General features: G+C 35.4%; 5 protein-coding genes across 7 annotated transcripts; all 5 read right to left on the reverse strand.

Moving 5' to 3' along the window:
• Positions 1 to 1,210: 1,210 nt before the first annotated feature.
• On the reverse strand, positions 1,211 to 2,074 carry LOC147472348 (cuticle protein 19-like). Its single transcript, XM_086550944.1, has 3 exons — positions 2,033 to 2,074; positions 1,687 to 1,773; positions 1,211 to 1,579 (listed from the first exon to the last, which is right to left on the reverse strand). Exons 1-3 carry the CDS (start codon positions 2,072 to 2,074, stop codon positions 1,268 to 1,270), a joined length of 441 nt encoding a protein of 146 aa, XP_086407070.1. The 3' UTR covers positions 1,211 to 1,267.
• A 2,196-nt stretch (positions 2,075 to 4,270) lies between these two features.
• On the reverse strand, positions 4,271 to 5,071 carry LOC122265174 (pro-resilin-like). 3 transcript variants are annotated; one of them, XM_086550913.1, is made up of 4 exons: positions 5,030 to 5,052; positions 4,765 to 4,851; positions 4,414 to 4,657; positions 4,271 to 4,359 (listed from the first exon to the last, which is right to left on the reverse strand). In XM_086550913.1, the coding sequence occupies exons 1-4, from the start codon at positions 5,039 to 5,041 to the stop codon at positions 4,328 to 4,330; spliced, it is 375 nt and encodes a 124-aa protein (XP_086407039.1). In that variant the 5' UTR covers positions 5,042 to 5,052; the 3' UTR covers positions 4,271 to 4,327. The 3 variants fall into 3 exon arrangements, with proteins under 3 accessions (XP_086407039.1, XP_086407037.1, XP_086407026.1); XM_086550911.1 differs by having other exon boundaries at positions 4,396 to 4,657; XM_086550900.1 differs by having other exon boundaries at positions 4,271 to 4,657; positions 5,030 to 5,071.
• Positions 5,072 to 6,641: 1,570 nt separating this feature from the next.
• LOC122265170 (cuticle protein 7-like) lies at positions 6,642 to 7,437 on the reverse strand. Its single transcript, XM_086550988.1, has 3 exons — positions 7,396 to 7,437; positions 7,100 to 7,186; positions 6,642 to 6,992 (listed from the first exon to the last, which is right to left on the reverse strand). The coding sequence occupies exons 1-3, from the start codon at positions 7,435 to 7,437 to the stop codon at positions 6,699 to 6,701; spliced, it is 423 nt and encodes a 140-aa protein (XP_086407114.1). The 3' UTR covers positions 6,642 to 6,698.
• A 1,931-nt stretch (positions 7,438 to 9,368) lies between these two features.
• On the reverse strand, positions 9,369 to 10,297 carry LOC122265159 (cuticle protein 19-like). Its single transcript, XM_043034304.2, has 3 exons — positions 10,256 to 10,297; positions 9,845 to 9,931; positions 9,369 to 9,737 (listed from the first exon to the last, which is right to left on the reverse strand). Exons 1-3 carry the CDS (start codon positions 10,295 to 10,297, stop codon positions 9,426 to 9,428), a joined length of 441 nt encoding a protein of 146 aa, XP_042890238.2. The 3' UTR covers positions 9,369 to 9,425.
• Positions 10,298 to 12,664: 2,367 nt separating this feature from the next.
• LOC122265160 (cuticle protein 19-like) lies at positions 12,665 to 13,521 on the reverse strand. Its single transcript, XM_043034306.2, has 3 exons — positions 13,474 to 13,521; positions 13,159 to 13,245; positions 12,665 to 13,051 (listed from the first exon to the last, which is right to left on the reverse strand). Exons 1-3 carry the CDS (start codon positions 13,513 to 13,515, stop codon positions 12,722 to 12,724), a joined length of 459 nt encoding a protein of 152 aa, XP_042890240.2. The 5' UTR covers positions 13,516 to 13,521; the 3' UTR covers positions 12,665 to 12,721.
• Between the last annotated feature and the right edge of the window lie 1,479 nt (positions 13,522 to 15,000).

The raw sequence follows: 15,000 nt of genomic DNA on the forward strand, positions 1-15,000 counted from the left end.
CTTGCAAGGAAGCAGCTGCCATACGAAAATAGTGTCTTTCTTTATGTTGGTATTGACAAGAACTATGTTTGGCATCCTCTAAATATCAAGATGAGATTATCTATTAACTTTGTTTTGAAATGACTTCGATTTTCATCAGGTGTTTCAGACTTTTTCGGTAAGGCTAACACTAACGCGCTTTAATCTTGACATTATTGTCTAATCTCGGGGAGAATGAAGGCCGCAATTAAGACGCTCGTAAGACTTTCTCATAATGTTTACCTCTACCACCTGATTCACAGTCAGTCAGGGGTAAAGCGCTAATTGTACTGGGTCTTCTTATCCCGATTCACTGGCGTTACGACTCTGAATTACCTTCGGTTCTTATGGCATATTTTTTCCTTTCGCTACTTTTCTAGTATTTTACATTTATTCTTTTTAATCCTATAGCTCTCATTTCGATCCTTCCCTATTTCCCCACTACTTCGTATTTTTCATCCTTCTTTTTTTCTATCCTGATCAATAATCTTCGCAAGACCTTTACTGATGAAATGTTGACTGATACAGAAAAAGGGAATTTTTCTGTCCGAAAGAGATATTTCATCGAGAGACATGAAACAGTCATGACTGGAATATGTTTCTACCAGGGAATGATGTTACTCTCTTGAACCCAAATGACAATGCTATTCGATTTTAGACCAAGGCTAACCTCTAGCATTTCTTAATACTCGTGGCCCGCTACCCATCAAAATTTAGAAAACAATATCATCTTTCTCTTTCAGACTGACACCCTCTTTCTTTTTCTATTTTTTTTTCTTTCTTTCTTTCCCCCCCCCCCCCCCCCCCCCTCTCTCTCTCTCTTTCTATCGCTCGCTCGCTTTTGTTTCTACAAAATTGTCTACATAACTGTAGAATCAACATGAATTTGATTTATATAAATAGGTAAAGTTCCTCTTTATGGATTATATTTTTAATCAATCCTCAAGATACCGTTTGTTAAAAGTTCAGAATATTAATAAAAGATTTCATTTGTCGTTTTCCAATTGTTTAGTAAAAACTGTAACACAGAAATAATATTAATGCGCTGCAAACTTCTGAAATCAATTGCCATATTGGTACTTTTTCTAAGACTTTGATATTGTGATTTAAATATATTGTATGTTTTCTTCAAAGTTATCTGCGCTTACCGAAGACGTCATTTTTCGCTATTAGGTTATAAAATACAAATGAATGGTCATGAAATTTGTGTTTAATAAATATTCACCATAAATATATTCATCTCTTTCATTTAAGCATAGGTGGGGGCGGGTTTGTAGGCAGGTGCAGGCTTGTAGGCAGGAGCTGGCTTGTAGGCAGGAGCAGGCTTGTAGGCAGGAGCAGGCTTGTATTCAGAGTACTGGGCCTCACCGTCGTAGCTGACCTCAGCCACGTAACCAGAGTCGCCGTTGACTGTGTAGGTGACCTTCTGCAGACGACCGTCGGGCAGTTGGACGTAGTAGGAACCCTGTGTGTCATAGCCATCACGGGCCTCCTGGTGACCGAAGTCGTTTCCGGAATAGTCGTCTTTAACGGCGTAGTTAAAGTCGTACTTAGCAGGAGCCTAAAGAAAAGGTAGAAATAGTATGCATTATACATGAGGAATTAAACCAACTGATGCATTAACAGGATATGGGCATACAGTTCACAGTATATACGAATTTCTCTTACGTCATAGGTTGCCGGAGGAGCATATCCGTAGGAAGGCTGAGAAGGAGCAGCCAAAGAGACAGCCACAAGGGCGAGAGCGACGACGGTCTGAAATTATAGACAATATATTTAATGTAGGAAACAGAGGCATATAAAGTTTTTTTGTACATACATATATATATGAATATATATATATATATATATGAATATATATATATATATATTTATATATATATATATATATGTATATATATATATATATATGAATATATATATATATATATTTATATATATATATATATATATATATGATGCTGAACCATTTTAAAAAACGCTCTCAATTCTACTGATGACTGAGGATCCTCACCTTAGTAAACATGATGAAAGAGACAGATCGAATGTGATACATGGCACATCGAGTAGCTGGCTTTTATACTCGATGTCTCACAGAAACGGCCCCGCCCCTGGCCACTCCCCTCCTCGTGTAATCGACCTTTTCCTTTTCAATGGCTGTCCAATCAGATTCGTTACTCATTTCTTCAAGATTTATGATATTTTTATAGACTAATAATTACAATCATGATTAAAACAATAATCATGATAGTAACTGATAAATGAATAGATAATGGATGATAAGACAAATATCAAACATTATTTTCTTTCATTATGATGGTAATGATAACAATTGTGACAATGAACTTGATAATGTGGAAGATGATGATAATGATAATAATAAGAATAATCATAATCATATTCTTCATTTTCAATTTCATTATTATTGGTGTTGCTGTCATAGTTGATATTTAGTTTGTTAATGTTCTTGCTGATATCTTTGTAATTATTATTGTGAATATCATTACTCTATTGCTATTATCATTATCATTACACTTATTATTACTATATCCATAATCATCATTATTCTACCATCATTATCATCATTATTATTACCATGATTATCCTCATTATTTCTACCATCATAATCATCATTATCGTTATCATGATTATCATCATTATTTCTACCATCATAATAATCTTTATTATTATCATGACTATCATCATTATTTCTACCATCATAATCGTCATTACTATTATCATGATTATCATCATTCTTTCTACCATCATAATCATTAATTATTATTATCATGATTAGCATTATTATTTCTATTATGAGTAAGAGAGACAGAGAGAGAGAGAGAGAGTTTGAAGTGGAGTGATTAATTTCTGATGAAAGAGGTAGAAGTGAGCAAAAATCAACGTTAGATAATTCTTACTGATTGAACGTATTAAAAGATTAGCTTTAAGCTCAATCACTGGTGTATATTATAAAATTACAGTTGTCATATAGCAAGGAAGCAGCTGCCTAACGAAAATATTGTCTTTCTGCATTTTGGTATTGACAAGAACTATGTTTGGCATTCTCTAAATATCAAGATGAGATTATCTATGAACTTTGTTTTCAAATGACTTCCATTTTTAGCAGGTGTTTCAGACTTTTTCGTTAAGGCTAACACTAACACGCTTTAATCTTGACATTATAGAGGCTATAGCCACGCCTTCCCTATTGTCTAATCTCGGGGAGAATGAAGGCCACAATGAAGACGCTCTTAAGACTTTCTCATAATGTATACCTCTACCACCTGATTCACAGTCAGTCAGGGGTAAAGCGCTAATTGTACTGGGTCTTCTTATCCCGATTCACTGGCGTTACGACTCTGAATTACCTTCGGCTCTTGGTTATGGCATATTTCTTCCTTTCGCTACTTTTCTAGTATTTCACATTTATTCTTTTTGACCCTACAGCTTTCATTTCGATCCTTCCTTATTTTTCAACTACTTCGTATTTTTCATCCTATTATCTTTCGATCCATATCAATAATCCTCGCAAGATCTTTACTGATGAAATGTTGACTGAAAAAGTTATAAAAGGATAAAGAAAAGGGGAATTTTTCTGTCCGGAAAGAGATATTTCATCGAGAGACACGAAACAGACATGACTGGAATATGCTTCTACCAGGGAATGATGTTACTCTCTTTAACCCAAATGACAATGCTATTCGATTTTAAACCAAGGCTAACCTCTAGCATTTCTAAATACTCGTGGCCCGCTACCCATCAAAATTTAGAAAACAATATCCGCTTTCTCATTCTGACTGACACCATCTTTCTTTCTCTATTTCTTTTTTTCTTTCTTTCTCTTTCTCCCCCCCCCCCCCTCTCTCTCTCTCTCTCTCTCTCTTTCTATCGCTCGCTCGCTTTTGTTTCTACAAAATTGTCTACATACCTGTAGCATCAACATGAATTTGATTTATATAAATAGGTAAAGTTCCTCTTTATGGATTATATTTTTAATCAACCCTCGAGATACCGTTTTGAAAAGCTCAGAATATTAATAAAAGTTTTCATTTGTCGTTTTCCAATTGTTTAGTAAAAAATGTAACACAGAAATAAGATTAATGCGCTGAAAACTTCTGAAATCAATTGCCATAATGGTACTTTTTCATCGACTTTAATATTGTGATTTAATATATTGGGATGTTCTCATCAAAGATATCTGCGCTTACCAAAGACGTCACTTTTCGCTATTAGGTTATAAAATACAAATGAATGGTGATAAAATTTGTGTTTAATAAATATTCACCATAAATATATTCATCTCTTTCATTTAAGCATAGGTGGGGGCGGGTTTGTAGGCAGGTGCAGGCTTGTAGGCAGGAGCTGGCTTGTAGGCAGGAGCAGGCTTGTAGGCAGGAGCTGGCTTGTAGGCAGGAGCAGGCTTGTATTCAGAGTACTGGGCCTCACCGTCGTAGCTGACCTCAGCCACGTAACCAGAGTCGCCGTTGACTGTGTAGGTGACCTTCTGCAGACGACCGTCGGGCAGTTGGACGTAGTAGGAACCCTGTGTGTCATAGCCATCACGGGCCTCCTGGTGACCGAAGTCGTTTCCGGAATAGTCGTCTTTAACGGCGTAGTTAAAGTCGTACTTAGCAGGAGCCTAAAGAAAAGGTAGAAATAGTATGCATTATACATGAGGAATTAAACCAACTGATGCATTAACAAGATATGGGCATACAGTTCACAGTATATACGAATTTCTCTTACGTCATAGGTTGCCGGAGGAGCATATCCGTAGGAAGGCTGAGAAGGAGCAGCCAAAGAGACAGCCACAAGGGCGAGAGCGACGATGGTCTGAAATCATGGATAAAATATTTAATGTAGGAAACAGAGGTAAATAAAGATCTTTGTACATACATACATACATACATACATATATATATACATATATATATATATATATATGATGCTGAACCATTCTAATAAAAATAAAAAAACGCTCTAAATTCTACTGATGACTGAGGATCCTCACCTTAGTAAACATGATGAAGAAGACAGATCGAATGTGATACATGGCACATCGAGTAGCTGGCTTTTATACTCGATGTCTCACAGAAACGGCCCCGCCCCTGGCCACTCCCCTCCTCGTGTAATCGACCTTTTCCTTTTCAAGGGCTGTCCAATCAGATTCGTTACTCATTTCTTCAAGATTAATGATATTTTTATAGACTAATAGTGGCAATCATGATTAAATCAATAATCATGATAGTAACAGAAAGATGAATAGATAATGGATGATAAGACAAACATCAAACATTATTTTCTGTCATTCTGATGGTAATGATAGCAATTGTGATAATGAACTTGATAATGTGGAGGATAATGATAATAAGGATAATCATAATAATATCCTTTATTTCCATTTTGATTATTTTTGTTTTTGCTGTCACAGTTGTTGTTTGGTTTGTTGATATTCTTGCTGATATCTTTGTAATTGTTATTGTTATTATCATTACTCTAATGTTATTATCATTATCATTACTCTTGTTATTACTATATTTATTATCTTAATCATCGTTATTTCTACCTTCATAATCATCATTATTATGATCATGATTATTGATATTACGGCTCTTGGTTATGGCATATTTCTTCCTTTCGCTACTATTCTAGGATTTTATATTTATTATTTTTTAATCCAACAGCTTTCATTTCGATCCTTCCTTATTTCCCCACTACTTCGTATTTTTCATCCTTCTTTCTTTCGATCCTGATCTATAATTCTCGCAATATCTTTACTGATGAAATGTTGACTGAAAAAGTTATAAAGGGATACAGAAAAGGGGAATTTTTCTGTCCGGAAAGAGATATTTCATCGAGCGACATGAAACAGACATGACTGGAATATGCTTCTACCAGGGAATGATGTTACCCTCTTGAACCCAAATGACAATGCTATTCGATTTTCTTTAGACCTAGACTAACCTCTAGCATTCCTAAATACTTGTGGCCCGCTACCCATCAAAATTAGAAAATAATTTCCTCTTTCTCTCTTTCTCTTTCTCGTCCTCTCTCTCTTTCGCTTTCGTTCTCCTCTCTCTCACTCTTGTGTCTACAGTACTGCCTACATAACTGTATCAGCCCAATGAATTTGATGTATATCAAATAATTCAAATGTTGGAACTTGCGTGTTGAATATAATGCAGATATTTTTGTTTCTTTCTCTACAGTTGAGCATTACTTTTCTTAGCCCTTTGAATACTAGGTGGGAAAAGATTAATTAAGAAATAAGCGTCGATAGCTCTAATTCTCTGGTTTGTAATAAAATGTAAACAATAAATTGAAATCTCCAAGCCGGTATCTTCATGTTCTACATCTTTAGAAATATTATGAAATGCTCCATTTAGTGCTTATTACCGCCTCCCATTTCTCAAAGTTATTGCAAAAGATTCAGCTAATGAAATTCATATATACAGTCTCGCTAGTTTGTTTATATTGCCAACGTGAGAGTACTAGAAATAAGGATAGAGATTCAACTTTTAGTACAAGGTTGTGATGTTATCACCGGGAACCCTTAACATCCAAGTTCTTTGCGCTTATAGAAGACGTCATTTTTGGCTTTTAGGTTATAGAATACAAATGAGTGGTGAAGAAATTTTCGTTTAATAAATATTCACCATAAATATATTCATCTCTTTCATTTAGGCATAAGTGGGGGCGGGTTTATAGGCAGGTGCAGGCTTGTAGGCAGGTGCAGGCTTGTAGGCAGGAGCAGGCTTGTATTCAGAGTACTGGGCCTCACCCTCGTAGCTGACCTCAGCCACGTAACCAGAGTCGCCGTTGACTGTGTAGGTGACCTTCTGCAGACGACCGTCGGGCAGTTGGACGTAGTAGGAACCCTGTGTGTCATAGCCATCACGGGCCTCCTGGTGACCGAAGTCGTTTCCGGAATAGTCGTCTTTAACGGCGTAGTTAAAGTCGTACTTAGCAGGAGCCTAAAGAAAAGGTAGAAATAGTATGCATTATACATGAGGAATTAAACCAACTGAAGCAATTTCAGGATACGGGCATACAGTTCACAGTATATACGAATTTCTCTTACGTCATAGGTTGCCGGAGGAGCATATCCGTAGGAAGGCTGAGAAGGAGCAGCCAAAGAGACAGCCACAAGGGCGAGAGCGACGACGGTCTGAAATTATAGACAAAATATTTAATGTAGGAAACAGAGGCAAATAAAGGTGTTTGTACATACTTACATACATACGTATATATATATATATATATATATATATATATATATATATATAGATAGATAGATAGATAGATAGATAGATAGATATGATGCTGAACCATTCTAAAAAAATACGCTCAAATCTTCTGATGACTGAGGATCCTCACCTTAGTAAACATGATGAAGAAGACAGATCGAATGTGATACATGGTACATCGAGTAGCTGGCTTTTATACTCGATGTCTCACAGAAACGGCCCCGCCCCTGGCCACTCCCCTCCTCGTGTAATCGACCTTTTCCTTTTCAATGGCTGTCCAATCCGATTCGTTACTCATTTCTTCAAGATTTATGATATTTTTATAGACTGATGATTTTAATCATCATTAAGACAATAACCATGATAGTAACTGATAGATTAATAGATAATGGATGATAAGACAAACATTAAACATTATTTCCTTTCATTATGATGGTAATGATAGCAAATATGATAATGAACTTGATAATATGGAAGATGATGATAATGATAATAAGGATAATCATAATAATATTCTTTATTTTTATTTTGATTATTATTGTTGTTTCTGTCATAGTTGTTGTTTAGTTTGTTAATATTCTTGCTGATATCTTTGTAATTATCATTGTGATTATCATTATTCCATTGTTATTATCATTAGTATTACTTTTGTTATTACTATATTTTCTTAATCATCATTATTTCTACCATCATAATTATTGTTATCATGATTATCATCATTATTTCTACCATCATATTCATAATTATTATTATCATGATTATCATCATTATTATTTATATTCATAGATTATTAACAGAATCAGAGATATTATTAGAAAAAGTGAAGTGATTAATTTCTGATGAAAGTGAGGTAGAAGTGACCAAAAATCAACGTTAGATGATACTTACTTGTTGAGCGTATTAAAAGATTAGTTTTAAACTCGATCACTGGTGTGTATTCTAAAATTACAGTTGCCAAATGACTTCGATTTTTCGCAGGTGTTTCAGACTTTTTCGATAAGGCTAACACTAACACGCTTTAATCTTGACATTATAGAGGCTATAGCCACGCCTTCCCTATTGTCTAATCTCGGGGAGAATGAAGGCCACAATGAAGACGCTCTTAAGACTTTCTCATAATGTATACCTCTACCACCTGATTCACAGTCAGTCAGGGGTAAAGCGCTAATTGTACTGGGTCTTCTTATCCCGATTCACTGGCGTTACGACTCTGAATTACCTTCGGCTCTTGGTTATGGCATATTTCTTCCTTTCGCTACTATTCTAGTATTTCATATTTATTCTTTTTGATCCTCCAGCTTTCATTTCGATCCTTCCTTATTTTCCAACTACTTCGTATTTTTCATCCTATTATCTTTCGATCCATATCAATAATCCTCGCAAGATCTTTACTGATGAAATGTTGACTGAAAAAGTTATAAAAGGATAAAGAAAAGGGGAATTTTTCTGTCCGGAAAGAGATATTTCATCGAGAGACACGAAACAGACATGACTGGAATATGCTTCTACCAGGGAATGATGTTACCCTCTTGAACCCAAATGACAATGCTATTCGATTTTAAACCAAGGCTAACCTCTAGCATTTCTAAATACTTGTGGCCCGCTACCCATCAAAATTAGAAAACAATATCCTCTTTCTCATTCTGAATGACACCATCTTTCTTTCTCTATTTCTTTTTTTTTTCTTCTTCTTTCTCTTTCTCTTCCCCCCACCCCCACCCCTCTCTCTCTCTTTCTATCGCTCGCTCGCTTTTGTTTCTACAAAATTGTCTACATACCTGTAGAATCAACATGAATTTGATTTATATAAATAGGTAAAGTTCCTCTTTATGGATTATATTTTTAATCAATCCTCAAGATACCGTTTGCTAAAAGTTCAGAATATTGATAAAAGTTTTCATTTGTCGTTTTCCAATTGTTTAGTAAAAACTGTAACACAGAAATAATATTAATGCGCTGCAAACTTCTAAAATCAATTGCCATATTGGTACTTTTTCTTAGACTTTGATATTGTGATATAATATATTGTGATGTTCTCTTCAAAGTTATCTGCGCTTACCGAAGACGTCATTTTTCGCTATTAGGTTATATAATACAAATGAATGGTGATGAAATTTGTGTTTAATAAATATTCACCATAAATATATTCATCTCCTTCATTTAGGCATAGGTGGGGGCGGGTTTGTAGGCAGGGGCAGGCTTGTAGGCAGGAGCAGGCTTGTAGGCAGGAGCTGGCTTGTAGGCAGGAGCAGGCTTGTACTCAGAGTACTGGGCCTCACCGTCGTAGCTGACCTCAGCCACGTAACCAGAGTCGCCGTTGACTGTGTAGGTGACCTTCTGCAGACGACCGTCGGGCAGTTGGACGTAGTAGGAACCCTGTGTGTCATAGCCATCACGGGCCTCCTGGTGACCGAAGTCGTTTCCGGAATAGTCGTCTTTAACGGCGTAGTTAAAGTCGTACTTAGCAGGAGCCTAAAGAAAAGGTAGAAATAGTATGCATTATACATGAGGAATTAAACCAACTGATGCATTAACAAGATATGGGCATACAGTTCACAGTATATACGAATTTCTCTTACGTCATAGGTTGCCGGAGGAGCATATCCGTAGGAAGGCTGAGAAGGAGCAGCCAAAGAGACAGCCACAAGGGCGAGAGCGACGACGGTCTGAAATTATAGACAAAATATTTAATGTAGGAAACAGAGGCAAATAAAGGTGTTTGTACATACATACATACATACGTATATATATATATATATATATATATATATATATATATATATATATATATATATATATATATATATATGATGCTGAACCATCTAAATAACATTCTAAAAATAATACACACATATATATATATATATATATATATATATATATATATATATATATATATATATATATATATATATAGATAGATAGATAGATATGATGCTGAACCATTCTAAAAAAAACGCTCAAATCTTCTGATGACTGAGGATCCTCACCTTAGTAAACATGATGAAGAAGACAGATCGAATGTGATACATGGCACATCGAGTAGCTGGCTTTTATACTCGATGTCTCACAGAAACGGCCCCGCCCCTGGCCACTCCCCTCCTCGTGTAATCGACCTTTTCCTTTTCAATGGCTGTCCAATCCGATTCGTTACTCATTTCTTCAAGATTTATGATATTTTTATAGACTGATAATTTCAATCATCATTAAGACAATAACCATGATAGTAACTGATAGATGAATAGATAATGGATGATAAGACAAACATTAAACATTATTTTCTTTCATTCTGATGGTAATGATAGCAATTGTGATAATGAACTTGATAATGTGGAGGATAATGATAATGATAATAATGATGATAATCATAATAATATTCTTTATTTTCATTTTGATTATTATTGTTGTTGCTGTCACAGTTGTTGTTTAGTTTGTTAATATTCTTGCTGATATCTTTGTAATTATTATTGTGATTATCATTACTCTATCGTTATTATCATTATCATTACTTTTGTTATTACTATATTTATTATCTTAATCATCATTATTTCTACCATCATAATCATTATTATTATTATGATTATCCTCATTATTTCCACCATCATAATCATCATTATTATTATCATGGTTATCTTCATTATTTCTACCATCATAATCATCATTATTATCATGATTGTCATCATTATTATTTATATTATGAGTAAGAGAGAGAGAGAGAGTTAGAAGTGGAGGGATTAATTTCTGATGAAAGTGAGGGAGAAGTGAGCAAAAATCAACGTTAGATAATTCTTACTGATTGAACGTATTAAAAGATTAGCTTTAAGCTCGATCACTGGTGTGTATCACAAAATTACAGTTGCCATATAGCAACGAAGCAGCTGCTTGACGGTAATATTGTCTTTCTTTATGTTGGTATTGACAAGAACTATGTTTGACATCCCTGAAATAACAAGATGATATTATCTATGAACTTTGTTTTCAAATGACTTCGATTTTTCGCAGGTGTTTCAGACTTTTTCGATAAGGCTAACACTAACACACTTTAATCTTGACATTATAGAGGCTATATCCACGCCTTCCCTATTGTCTAATCTCGGGGAGAATGAAGGCCACAATGAAGACCGTCTTAAGACTTTCTCATAATGTATACCTCTACCACCTGATTCACAGTCAGTCAGGGGTAAAGCGCTAATTGTACTGGGTCTTCTTATCCCGATTCACTGGCGTTACGACTCTGAATTACCTACGGCTCTTGGTTATGGCATATTTCTTCCTTTCGCTACTATTCTGGAATTTTATACTCATTATCTTTAATCCTACAGCTTTCATTTCGATCCTTCCTTATTTCCCCACTACTTCGTATTTTTCATCCTTCTTTCTTTCGATCCTTATCAATAATCCTCGCAAGATCTTTACTGATGAAATGTTGACTGAAAAAGTTATAAAAGGATACAGGAAAGGGGAATTTTTCTGTCCGGAAAAAGAGATTTCATCGAGCGACATGAATCAGACATGACTGGAATATGCTTCTACCAGGGAATGATGTTACCCTCTTGAACCCAAATGACAATGCTATTCGATTTTCTTTAGACCTAAACTAACCTCTAGCATTCTTAAATACTTATGGCCCGCTACCCATCAAAATTAGAAAATAATTTCCTCTTTCTCTCACACTGATTCGCTCTCTTTCTATTTTTCTTTCTCTCTTTCTCTTTCTCGTCCTTTCTTTCTCTTTCGTTCTCCTCTCTCTCACTCTTGTGTCTACGGTATTGCCTACATAACTGTATTAGCTCTATGAAGTTGATGTATATCGAATTATTCAAATATTGGAACTTACGTGTTGAATATAATGCAGATATTTTAGTTTCTTTCTCTGCAGTTGAGCATTACTTTTCTTAGCATTTTGAATACTAGGTGAGAAAAGATTAATCAAGAAATAAGCGTCGATAGCTCTAACTCTCTGGTTTGTAATCAAATGTAAACAATAAATTGAAATCTCCAAGCCGGTATCTTGGCTTAAGATAAGCTGTCGGCGCGGGTAGAGCCCAATTTCTTGATAGGTCAGGATAGCCATGTTCTACATCTTTAGAAATATTATGAAATGCTCCATTTAGTGCTTCTTAGCGCCTCCCATTTCTCAAAGTTATTGAAAAAGATTCAACTAGTGAAATTCATATATACAGTCTCGCTAGTTTGTTTATATTGCCAACGTGAGAGTACTAGAAATAAGGATAGAGATAGTTTCTCCAGTTAACATTTACGGCTGGCAGCGGTTCCAATTACCCAATCAACTTTTAGTACAAGGTTGTGATGTTATCACCGGGAACCCTTAACATCCAAGTTCTTTGCGCTTATAGAAGACGTCATTTTTCGTTATTAGGTTATAGAATACAAATGAGTGGTGATGAAATTTTCGTTTAATAAATATTCACCATAAATATATTCATCTGTTTCATTTAGGCATAGGTGGGGGCGGGTTTGTAGGCAGGTGCAGGCTTGTAGGCAGGAGCAGCCTTGTAGGCAGGAGCAGCCTTGTAGGCAGGAGCAGGCTTGTAGGCAGGAGCAGGCTTGTATTCAGAGTACTGGGCCTCACCGTCGTAGCTGACCTCAGCCACGTAACCAGAGTCGCCGTTGACTGTGTAGGTGACCTTCTGCAGACGACCGTCGGGCAGTTGGACGTAGTAGGAACCCTGTGTGTCATAGCCATCACGGGCCTCCTGGTGACCGAAGTCGTTTCCGGAATAGTCGTCTTTAACGGCGTAGTTAAAGTCGTACTTAGCAGGAGCCTAAAGAAAAGGTAGAAATAGTATGCATTATGCATGAGGAATTAAACCAACTGAAGCAATTACAGGATATGAGCATACAGTTCACAATATATACAAATTTCTCTTACGTCATAGGTTGCCGGAGGAGCATATCCGTAGGAAGGCTGAGAAGGAGCAGCCAAAGAGACAGCCACAAGGGCGAGAGCGACGACGGTCTGAAATTATAAATAAAATATTTAATGTAAGAAACAGAGGCAAATAAAGGTGTTTGTACAAACACACACACACACACACACACACACACACACACACACACACACACACACACACACACATATATATATATATATATATATATATATATATATATATATATATATATATATGATGCTGAACCATTCTAAAAAACGCTCTCAATTCTACTGATGACTGAGGATCCTCACCTTAGTAAACATGATGAAGAAGACAGATCGAATGTGATACATGGTACATCGAGTAGCTGGCTTTTATACTCGATGTCTCACAGAAACGGCCCCGCCCCTGGCCACTCCCCTCCTCGTGTAATCGACCTTTTCCTTTTCAAGGGCTGTCCAATCAGATTCGTTATTCATTTCTTCAAGATTTATGATATTTTTATAGACTAATAATTTCAATCATGATTAAAACAATAATCATGATAGTAAATGATAGATGAATAGATAATGGATAATAAGACAAACATTAAACATTATTTCCTTTCATTATGATGGTAATGATAGCAAATGTGATAATGAACTTGATAATATGGAAGATGATAATAAGGATAATCATAATAATATTCTTTATTTTTATTTTGATTATTATTGTTGTTTCTGTCATAGTTGTTGTTTAGTTTGTTAATATTCTTGCTGATATCTTTGTAATTATCATTGTGATTATCATTATTCCATTGTTATTATCATTATTATTACTTTTGTTATTACTATATTTTCTTAATCATCATTATTTCTACCATCATAATTATTATTGTTATCATGATTATCATCATTATTTCCACCATCATAATCATCATTATTATTATGATTATCATCATTATTTCTACCATCATATTCATAATTATTATTATCATGATTATCATCATTATTATTTATATTATGAGAAACAGAGAGAGAGAGTTAGAAGTGAAGTGATTAATTTCTGATGAAAGTGAGGTAGAAGTGACCAAAAATCAACGTTAGATGATACTTACTTGTTGAGCGTATTAAAAGATTAGTTTTAAACTCGATCACTGGTGTGTATTCTAAAATTACAGTTGCCATATAGCAACGAAGCAGCTTCTTTCTGTATGTTGGTATTGACAAGAACTATGTTTGACATCCTTGAAATAACAAGATGAGATTATCTATGAACTTTGTTTTCAAATGACTTCCATTTTTCGCAGGTGTTTCAGACTTTTTCGATAAGGCTAACACTAACACACTTTAATCTTGACATTATAGAGGCTATAGCCACGCCTTCCCTATTGTCTAATCTCGGGGAGAATGAAGGCCACAATGAAGACGCTCTTAAGACTTTCTCATAATGTATACCTCTACCACCTGATTCACAGTCAGTCAGGGGTAAAGCGCTAATTGTACTGGGTCTTCTTATCCCGATTCACTGGCGTTACGACTCTGAATTACCTACGGCACTTGGCTATGGCATATTTCTTCCTTTCGCTACTATTCTGGGATTTTATATTTATTCTTTTTGATCCTACAGCTTTCATTTCGATCCTTCCTTATTTCCCCACTACTTCGTATTTTTCATCCTTCTTTCTTTCGATCCTGATCAATAATCTTCGCAAGATCTTTACTGATGAAATGTTGACTGAAAAAGTTATAAAAGGATACAGAAAAGGGGAATTTTTCTGTCCGGAAAGAAATATTTCATCGAGCGACATGAAACAGACATGACTGGAATATGTTTCTACCAGGGAATGATGTTACCCT

Source organism: Penaeus japonicus, unplaced genomic scaffold (assembly GCF_977035675.1).
Source record: "Penaeus japonicus unplaced genomic scaffold, GWHDUDI00000001_assembly GWHDUDI00000002, whole genome shotgun sequence".
Taxonomy (NCBI): Eukaryota; Metazoa; Arthropoda; class Malacostraca; order Decapoda; family Penaeidae; genus Penaeus; species Penaeus japonicus.

Excerpts from the sequence above, each read along its gene's own strand:
- LOC147472348 (XM_086550944.1), bottom strand. The coding sequence starts at position 2,074 with ATGTATCACATTCGATCTGTCTCTTTCATCATGTTTACTAAG. Across the intron at positions 1,774-2,032 it reads CTTTCATCATGTTTACTAAG|ACCGTCGTCGCTCTCGCCCT; the intron begins GTGAGGATCCTC and ends CTATAATTTCAG. Across the intron at positions 1,580-1,686 it reads CTCCTCCGGCAACCTATGAC|GCTCCTGCTAAGTACGACTT; the intron begins GTAAGAGAAATT and ends CCTTTTCTTTAG.
- LOC122265174 (XM_086550900.1), bottom strand. The coding sequence starts at position 5,071 with ATGTATCACATTCGATCTGTCTTCTTCATCATGTTTACTAAG. Across the intron at positions 4,852-5,029 it reads TCTTCATCATGTTTACTAAG|ACCATCGTCGCTCTCGCCCT; the intron begins GTGAGGATCCTC and ends CCATGATTTCAG. Across the intron at positions 4,658-4,764 it reads CTCCTCCGGCAACCTATGAC|GCTCCTGCTAAGTACGACTT; the intron begins GTAAGAGAAATT and ends CCTTTTCTTTAG.
- LOC122265170 (XM_086550988.1), bottom strand. The coding sequence starts at position 7,437 with ATGTATCACATTCGATCTGTCTTCTTCATCATGTTTACTAAG. Across the intron at positions 7,187-7,395 it reads TCTTCATCATGTTTACTAAG|ACCGTCGTCGCTCTCGCCCT; the intron begins GTGAGGATCCTC and ends CTATAATTTCAG. Across the intron at positions 6,993-7,099 it reads CTCCTCCGGCAACCTATGAC|GCTCCTGCTAAGTACGACTT; the intron begins GTAAGAGAAATT and ends CCTTTTCTTTAG.
- LOC122265159 (XM_043034304.2), bottom strand. The coding sequence starts at position 10,297 with ATGTATCACATTCGATCTGTCTTCTTCATCATGTTTACTAAG. Across the intron at positions 9,932-10,255 it reads TCTTCATCATGTTTACTAAG|ACCGTCGTCGCTCTCGCCCT; the intron begins GTGAGGATCCTC and ends CTATAATTTCAG. Across the intron at positions 9,738-9,844 it reads CTCCTCCGGCAACCTATGAC|GCTCCTGCTAAGTACGACTT; the intron begins GTAAGAGAAATT and ends CCTTTTCTTTAG.
- LOC122265160 (XM_043034306.2), bottom strand. The coding sequence starts at position 13,515 with ATGTATCACATTCGATCTGTCTTCTTCATCATGTTTACTAAG. Across the intron at positions 13,246-13,473 it reads TCTTCATCATGTTTACTAAG|ACCGTCGTCGCTCTCGCCCT; the intron begins GTGAGGATCCTC and ends TTATAATTTCAG. Across the intron at positions 13,052-13,158 it reads CTCCTCCGGCAACCTATGAC|GCTCCTGCTAAGTACGACTT; the intron begins GTAAGAGAAATT and ends CCTTTTCTTTAG.